This window comes from Tamandua tetradactyla, chromosome 2 (genome assembly GCF_023851605.1).
Source record: "Tamandua tetradactyla isolate mTamTet1 chromosome 2, mTamTet1.pri, whole genome shotgun sequence".
Taxonomy (NCBI): domain Eukaryota; kingdom Metazoa; phylum Chordata; class Mammalia; order Pilosa; family Myrmecophagidae; genus Tamandua; species Tamandua tetradactyla.
In genome coordinates this window covers 121,066,887-121,075,741 of record NC_135328.1, presented here as the reverse complement: position 1 = coordinate 121,075,741, position 8,855 = coordinate 121,066,887, and the positions used below count along the sequence as shown (strand labels likewise).

At 46.4% G+C, this 8,855-nt stretch overlaps 1 protein-coding gene across 1 annotated transcript; it reads right to left on the bottom strand.

Moving 5' to 3' along the window:
* Positions 1–3,353: 3,353 nt before the first annotated feature.
* CTSL (cathepsin L) lies at positions 3,354–8,511 on the bottom strand. The gene is made up of 8 exons (XM_077148672.1): positions 8,398–8,511; positions 7,128–7,264; positions 6,701–6,823; positions 6,150–6,293; positions 5,736–5,960; positions 5,088–5,250; positions 4,352–4,469; positions 3,354–3,828 (listed from the first exon to the last, which is right to left on the bottom strand). Exons 2-8 carry the CDS (start codon positions 7,251–7,253, stop codon positions 3,729–3,731), a joined length of 999 nt encoding a protein of 332 aa, XP_077004787.1. The 5' UTR covers positions 7,254–7,264; positions 8,398–8,511; the 3' UTR covers positions 3,354–3,728.
* Positions 8,512–8,855: the final 344 nt, after the last annotated feature.

The following is an 8,855-nucleotide window of genomic DNA, read 5'->3' as shown; positions in this document are numbered from 1 at the left end:
GGAGCTGGAGTGAACTCAGCTTCTCCTATTTCACCATCTTCCTAGGGGCCCCTGCTATGATTTTTAAAAGCAGTATTTAGCACCAAAGCCAAAATGTGCTCTTTGAACCTGCCTAAACTGACTTTCCCCTAAGGATCTGTTGCTGCCCCCTGAACGTGGGGAGAAGGAAGAAGGGTACAAAAATCTGGGAAAGGATACAGATTGCTGTTGCAATATGGGTGGAGGGGAGGTACAGGGAATAAATTCTTTGATATTTGACCAGAGCCAGTTATCCGTTCCCACTGAAGCAGTCTTCCTAAAATACTGTCCCATGGTATAGTCTCCTCTGCCCATCTCTTTGGCTCCTCTTCTATCCGTCTTGGCTGCAACCAGTGAGCTTAAGCCAACAGCCCATGACCCTCCGAGAGGTATTATATTGCTGAGACTTGCACAGGGAAGCAAATGGCTATAGCAATTACATGTGTGCTGCATGAATGCAACTGGCTGGGCAGTGTCAGGGTGAGTCTCAGGAAGTCAAATCCCCCACACAGGGGACTGGACCTTTATATAAGTTCTCTAAAGATCCTCTGCTTCTCTCCCCTCAACTTCTTTTACCAGTTCTTTAATTTTTTTCTTAAAACAATATACTTCTGAGTCTGTAACCTCAAAAAAATAATAATGCATGTTCACTATTTAAGAAAAAGAAAATGCAGCACAAACAGAAATTTTCCCCTTCTAGTCCCTCCAATACATGATGCATATGAAATCTGGAAATGTGGCTCAGATCACTTCCTTAAAGAGGCCTTCCTTGAATCTGAGGTCAAGTCCCTGCTTTTGTTTTACTGTCCTCTCTTCCCTCTTTAGAGCCCATGCCACAATTGCAAATGCACACGGACTTGTGCAATTATGTGATCTGCTGTCTCCCCCTTGGAAATGTAAGCGCCACAGGGAGGTACTGACTATTTACTTAATACTTGCGTCCTAGGGCCCGGCTCCATATAAAACATGCCTAATAAATACTAGTTGAATGAGTAAATACAAACATAAAACTTTACAAAAATGAACTATGAAAAATTCTAAAATACAGTACTAGACTGAAGAGTCTATGGAGCAGATGTTGGTAATAGTTCAATCCCCACCTTATTTAAAATAGAGATGATCATAAACATTTGTGGACTTCAGTGTTTAAAGTGAAGCAGCTTGGGAGCTCTATAAAATCCCTAGACTCCTAACACTACTAACATGTTCTTTTTCAAGTTCAAGATGTTTTATCTTTGCTGTTCAGACTTTTAAACTTTTAACAGCAGTGCAAAAGGAAATGAGTTTAGAAAATGCAGCCAGTTTCAAATTCTATAGGCAAAACACACAAACATGGTCTGATGGCCCTTAGTTTTTCTTTCAATCTTAAAACACTGGCACAAACAAACAGTGCTAAATTTGCTTAAGATTTGTAAACACACGTTGGTGATGGTGACTGAAATCTTTGTGCTGCTATGAATGGGGTTTCCTAATTGCTTTGAGTCCTTTCCCTCCCCTAATAAAATGCCCAAGCATTAAAGCTACACACCCATATAAGCAAATTCCTCCCTTATAATTTTCCGAATCATTTGTTTCATCTCTCCTAACTTCCTTTTTAATTTAACTAGCTAAGAAACTATAAAGATGTCTTGAGTATCAAGAAGACCGATAGTGAATTTGGGCTTCACTATCAGACTAGATTTCTGTTGTAATCAAAATTTGTTTTCAGTTCTATTCATTTCACGTCTATTGTTTCTTTTTAAAAATGCTTTCAGGTGGGGTGGGCCATGGCGGCTCAGCAGGCAGAGTTGTCGCCTGCCATGCCGGAGACCTGGGTTCGATTCACAGTGACTGCATGTTGAAAAAACAAAAATGCGTTCAGGTGATGCAGTTTGGAACCCTTCCTAAGTTTAAATATAAATGTCCTTGAAAACTACAAAACTTCAAATATCTGTGACGGTTTAAGATATCTGCAGGGTCTTTACAACTTTCAATTCAGTACCTAGAAGTTTAGTTCCAGGATTCTGTGGATAGCACCCTGAGCTAGCTAGCCCTTTGAGGTAAAGCAAGATGATGGTCACAAAAGTGTACCTTTCTCAAAGAAAATTCAGACTGCACGTGGCAGACTTGAGTTTCCACAAATGGCCACAACCCTGTTTTCCATCCCACATGCTCTTCTACAATGCGATCTTGCCACTCTCCTCTTCAAGGGGGTAGATCTGCAACCCCTCGCCTTGAATCTCGGCGGTCTGTGCGGACTTAGTCGACCTAAAGAATGCAGCAGCAGAGGTTTCATTTGGGACTAAGCCTGGGTCATGAGAAGCCTTGCACAATTTCCTTTGGGCCTCTTGGGGCTTTCTCTTTGGATGTTGCCTCTCACAAACCATTCTTCCTGCTATAAGACCAAGCCAGGGAGAGACAACATGTTGGCTCCCTGGTCAACAGTCCCTGGTGAACTAACTGACCCCAGCATCTCTGGCCAGCCATGTGAGCTCCCTTGGATATCTAGCCTAATGAAGCCAATTGCTGCTAATTGCATACCTCACACATCTCCAGTTAAACCAAGACAAGACATGTGTAAGATAGTGCTTTTTCAAGCCAACAAGTTTTGGGGTAGTTTCGTATAGCAATTGATAATTAGGACAGTCTTCTCTTAATTCAATGGTTCCCCCATGTTCAAAATCCTATCTCTGGCCCAAGGACCATCTCCACCCTAATCTACCACTTCCAGTTTCTCCAAAATACAAAGTGTGTCTTAGAGTTTCTGACTTCATGCTGTAGACTGGCTCCTTTGAGCTCCTGACTTCCCTTCCTCCAGGGAGTCCTCCCTGACCACCTATCTCCATAACAGCACCCAGCTTTTCCTTGAGGCCAGAAACTTTCTTATCTGCAGTTGTGAAGACTGGCACGGTGGGTGGTACATATATTCTAGTTCTATCAAACGTTGGACCCAGATTAGGAACAGAATTTGTCTTGGGAACTCCTGCTGCCACATTTGTTAGCACTATTACAAAACTCAAAAGAATTTCACTCCCTATGCAATATGTCATTATAGGTTGATGTTCAAAATCTAAGTGCTTATGAGGAAAGGCCACCCTTTGAGGCGCCAGCATGTCACAGAATCCCAAAAGATGGAATATAAACTCTTGGGTCAAACGAACAAGATCTCCAAAGTATTCACAATAAGAAGATCCAGAGGCCACCCAATTTTTTTCTCCTGATACCACTGGCACATTTAGTTATGCTTTTATAGTCCAATTAACACTTCCTGGCTACATGATCAGTGAGTGCCTTGAAAACAGAAAGAAGCCCCACCTCCACTCATGAAATTTTTATTTAAAAAGATAAAACTATACATCCTTTAAAAAAAAAAAAAAAGAAAGTTCATATTGCATTAAGCAATGCTAAGCAATGAGCTATAATTTTACCAAGCTCTTTACAGCAGTAATTAAATAGTGGTAACATTTTACCATGTAAAAATGTCACAGAATTTAAATTGAAACTTGGATCCTCAATGATTCAAGTCTTTAATCCCACACAATGAGGGCTGGTCAGTTTGACTTTTTTTGCATGGGCAGGAGGCAGGAACCGAACCCAGGTCTCTGGCATGGCAGGTGGGAATTCTGCCACTGAGGTACTGTTGTACCGCCCGCCCAGGCTGGTCAGTTTAAAAATAAAGTCCCTCTGATATGCTGCCCCCGAGTCCTTCACAATGGCATGCATCCGTCAAGTCACACAGTGGGATAGCTGGCTGAAGTGGCGATTCCACAGTGGTTGTTCCGGTCTCTAGCCATCTTTATGTAGCCCTCTGTGCCCCATTTTTCACCCCAGCTGAAAAGAACAAAGTTTCTGTTTTATGCAAAGAATCAACACATTTTACCTTTAATAATTAAACAGTGCAACAGAAGTCACGAGTCTCCTGGGCTGTCCTGGACAACTTTTTAGATGTCACAGAAACAATCAGGAGAGGCAGATGCTTTCGTCCATCATTCGTAAAAAGTCCTAAGGTCACACAAAACCCTGACCCCAAACACCAGAACCTTTCAATCACAGAACTGTGAACTCAGACGCAGAAAAAGGAAACCTTTGGAGTCGGGTGTGTTTTAGAATTTAGAATGCCATACTAATAACCGCAGCGAGCTTGGCGCTGGGAGATTCTTTTTAATGTTTCTGCGTTCACCCTTAGGGAGAGAAAGACCCCTGGGATTTCAGCTTTGGTGTCCAAACCAGTGGTCTGTATTCAAACAGTGATTCCAAACAAGGATCCCCCTTTCAAATTTTTTTTTATTACATGGGTAGGCACCGGGTCCCCTTTTCAATTTTAAATGGAAGAATAATGATTGGTTTTACATACCTGTTCTTGACAAGCCAGTATTTCTTGTTATCTGAATCTGTTCCCTCAAACCCGTAGCCGACCACCAGGACGCCATGATCCAGGTCCTGGCTGCTACAGTCTGGCTCAAAATAAATGCCTGGTAAAGTAAAATTCAACACTGGTGTGAGACACTCCAAGTGACACGTGCTGGATGAGCCATCCGGTCAGCCCCAGTAAGGCAGGAACCTCAAAATTCAGGGGAACCTCATAAACCAGTTCTAGTTAAGACCCATTTTAATCAAAGCTATGGGGATTTCAGCCCTGATCTACTACTAACAGAAACACGAACAGCATAACCCCTTTCGCAAACAGCTTGCCAAGCGGCATAAAAGACCACTCCTTGTAATTCAGCCCTTAGGATGTCAGAACGCAGAAATACCCGAGTTTAAGGCGTTCTTTTCAGCTCTAATTACAGGGGTAAAACACAAGGGGAGCAAAATTACGGAAGTTAAGCTCTACCTAAAGAATTAGGCAGCCACCTAAAAATATTCACAAAGCGCTTCTCATGGGAATACACTCAAAGTAATGTCAAATGGGAACATCAGGTACAAGCGTTGCACGTATGGAATGGACTGAACCCATGTTACATACATGTTACATACATGTTACATATTCTACATTGACTTCTACAGACCGAAGAGTCAATAGTGCTAGGAGGTAATGGTGGTTTTCCAACTTTTGGGCCTAAATTTCTCCCTTACTGGCAAAAGCCTACCTGATGAGTAGAACTGGAAGGACTCATGGCTTGCATCGATAGCAACAGAGATGGGACCTACAGTTGCCACTGCCTTCATAAGTGCCTTCTCTGATGGACGAATGTCCACGAAGCCAGTGTCGTTGGCAACAGAATACTCAGGCTTGTAGTGACAGGTCATATCCTTTTAGAGGTAAATAGAAAAGAGACAAAATTACTACCACCCACCTTTGTGGGGAATATGAGTCCTAAGGCCACAAGATCGAGCAGTTGGCAGTGTATGACTTCCAAGTCCATTTCATGACAAAGCAGCCCAGGAAGTAAAACTGAAAAACTGGCTGACCATCTCTTCAACAAGATTCTCTAAGTTTATCTCTCCATGCGAAGAAGGGACTCCCTTTTAGTGAAGGGATGGTGGTGGTGGTGCCATTATGCTAAGCCCCACCCAGCCCCCAAGTATTGCTTTTGTTCTCATTATGAAGAAACATATTCATGTTATGAAGGACAGCTGCATGTCAATGTCTAATCAGAGAACTGGGCCAAGGCTAATCATTTATAATGACCATTCTGATAAGACCGCAGCATCTAAACTGTGAGAGGCCTCTTGGTTCTCAAAGCGTCCCACTTTCCAAAAGTAGCGCTGGAATGACGATAAGGAACTGTTTATACCTCTCCAATATATGGGTAGGACTTCTCTGAATCAAGGCCTTTGTTGTCCTGGACATACTGGAAAGCATTGTCCATGAGGCCGCCATTGCAGCCGTGATTGCCTTCGGCCTGGGAGCAATCCACCAGGTTCTGCTCGCTGAGGGAAACAAGTTTGCCAGTTTTCCGGAACAACTGTCCTTCAAGGGAGCCGGTTGCACTGAAAGCCCAACAAGAACCACAACGACCCTGAAAAAATAAAAAACGTTGCCAGTTTACGAGACAAATAGAAAAGACTCTGACATTCTGACATTAACCCATATACCTAAATTCTCTCTCTCTCTCTCAAAAAAAAGTAAAATGCATGTCACTCCAAAGTAAAAGGTCAATTCCTTTCTGGCTTTACTACTCAAGATCTGAATTTAAATACAGTCAAACCTGATTCTTCACAGGAGTCACGTAGCCTTTCTCCCGCCAATCTACAGATTTAGGGACCTCAGAGAACGGTTCGTAGAACATTTTCCCCTTCTTTTGTTTCTGGTTTTGAAAGCCGTTCATCACCTGCCTGAATTCTTCATTGGTCTTCAAAGAAAAGGAAATAAAATATTTCAAAAACACTGAGGAGGGTGTGCAAAGGTGGTTCAGTGGTATACTTTTTTTTTTTTTAACATGGGCAGGTACCAGGAATCGAACTCAGGTCCTCTGGTATGCCAGGCAAGCTTTCTTGCCTGCTGAGCCACCGTGGCCTGCCCTCAGTGGTATAACTCTTGCCTGCCATGTGGGAGACCCAGGTGCAATTCCCAGCCCATACACTACTGACCCCCCCCCCCCCCAAAATAATTCAACAAACGGTGCTGCAATAACAGGATAGTCACATGAGAAAAGAATGAAATGTGAGCCCTGCCATACAGCATACAAAAAAAAAAAAAAGAAAGAAAGAAAAAACCACCGAGGAGAGGAAACAGTTAGGCAATCGAGGCCATGCTCACCATGTCACCAAAGGCATTCATTTCCATTGTGAAATGATGCAGCCCTTGGCTGTATTCCAGATTGTGTACTTCAATCATTTTCATGTTCTTCTCCCACACTGCTCTCCTCCAACCTTCTTCATTCTAGAGCAAATACATAACTAATTGTCTTTAATTCCACACAAAACCCAACCCATCCTCACCATGTGGATCAGTAGAGATGAAGAGAAACCATGGCCAAAGATGGCTTTACACTTCTGGGCACTGCTCTCCAAGCTCCCACCCAATGAGGATATACACACCCACACTGCGCTTAGTAATGGGTACCCCTAAGTTATTGCTTCAGTAAGAGCTGATGTCTAGGAGCTCCTGCCTGGCTCTCAACTCCCAATGAACAAGGGCTGTTCTCTCTCTGGGGTCCCTCTGGACAGCTTCAGATGTTACCAACCGTGCCATACAGTCTCTGGTGCGTTCCCTTCCATTGGTGCCACTGTGATTCTAAACTTGAATCAAATGTTGGAGCAGCTGAGGCTATTCCCGAGCAAAGAGCAGTCAGAAAGAGCAAAAGATGCATTGTTTCAAATCCTAGGAAGGGAAAAGATAGGAGTATCTGATTAGGTCAATCCTTTCAAAAAGCTATCTTCTCTCCTGAAAAGTTACAGTCACCAAGGTGGAGTGCAAACTTTTAAATTATCTTCCTAAGTTTCCATGCCAAGACAGAAGGCTAAGGATCTGGATGGAGTAAAACACACCAAAAGGACGTAACAAACAGTGGAAGTATTTGATTCAGCCACGGCAACGAAAAGCAGAAAGGAATTTAGAGTAACAGTGCAGTAAATTCAGATTTTGATAAGAAACTCACAACACCTCGTGGGTCAGAATAGAATCTCGAGGCAAACCTCTAGGATAGGGTTGGTCTAGCGCCAGTACCGAGGTGACCCAGGCCAAAAAAAAAAATCAGGACATCTGATCCCGAGTGGGGGGGTGGGGGCAAAGGTCCACACCTTTTCCCTTGTCTAATACACAACAGGAGGTGGGATATTTCTCGAGCCTCCCCTTGTTGAATTGAAGACTTTTGAAAAGGCTTTTCAAGTTAAGTGGGGAAGGAGTTCAGCTCCCACCATCCCCACGCCTGGTCTCGGGCCACCAAAGCCCACTCCCACCCCACCGCCTCCTCCAAATCCAGAACGCGCAGCTGGGAGCCAGGGTCCCCCAATTCCAGCGCTCGGACCGGGTGCTCCTCGGGCTCGTACGACCGGACCCGGGCGGAGCCCCACACCACGCGCCGCTAGCGCCCGGCAGCGAGCCTGCCCCCGCCCCTCCGCTCACCCCGCTCCTCCCTAGAAGGATATTTACCGCGGCGGCGCAGGGAGCAGCAGGCGAGCCGGGGTTAAGCTGCCCAGTAAAACCCCGCCAGGCTCGGAGACGGCGACGCATGGGGGCGGCCAGACTGCGGGACCCAGTGCGCGCCTCGGCCTGGGGGGCCCGCCCACCCCCTGCACAGCCTGATGGGACCCACGGGTGGGACCCCCCGAGCCGGCCCAACCCCCGGGCTTGGTGGGGCTTGAGGCAGCGCCCAGCCCAGCCTCGCCAGCTTCGGGCGCACGCTCTCGTTCCCGGGCTTTGCGGGCGCCGCACCGCCGGAGCACCCGGGAGGAGGGGTCTTCCCTGCGGCCCCTGCCCCCGCCCGCGCCTCGGCCCCAACCGGGGGCGCTCACCTGTGGCGGCCGCGGCTGGCGCAGGCGCACTCCACACACCCACGAGAAGGGGGATCGCGAAGGTCCGGACTCCGGCTGCTAGACCGCCGGCTCAGCCTTTAAGGCACCGGGCCAGCCCCGCCCTCTCCCCGCCTTCCAGTGCCGCGATTGGCTGTATCGGCCTCTGGGCGTGGTCTCCTGGCGCGTGACGCAGCTCGGTCCCACCTTCTCCCGGTCTGGGCGAGGTTGCCTCCGGGAATCTGCTGCTCGGCGAGCCGGGATCCACCTCGCGGGAGTCGGTTCGGGGAGTCGGCGAGAGACTGGAGGGGGTCGGGGCACCGCAGAGAAAGGGCCGGGCGCAGAGGTAGCAATTTCCCCGGATTTATAAGCTCGGCGAGAGGTTTATTAAAAGAAATTTGCAGCGAGCCTAAAGTGAAATTTCAGCCTAATCCTGTGTGTCCTTCTGTCCTAAAATGTTT

What these genes read in the sequence shown, in the direction of transcription:
- CTSL (XM_077148672.1), bottom strand. Translation starts at nt 7,253, where the DNA reads ATGCATCTTTTGCTCTTTCTGACTGCTCTTTGCTCGGGAATAGCCTCA. An exon ending in TGACTCCTGTGAAGAATCAG is followed by an intron (nt 5,961 to 6,149) that starts GTTTGACTGTAT and finishes TTATTTTTTCAG; the next exon opens with GGTCGTTGTGGTTCTTGTTG. An exon ending in CTTCCAGTTCTACTCATCAG is followed by an intron (nt 4,470 to 5,087) that starts GTAGGCTTTTGC and finishes TTACTTTACCAG; the next exon opens with GCATTTATTTTGAGCCAGAC.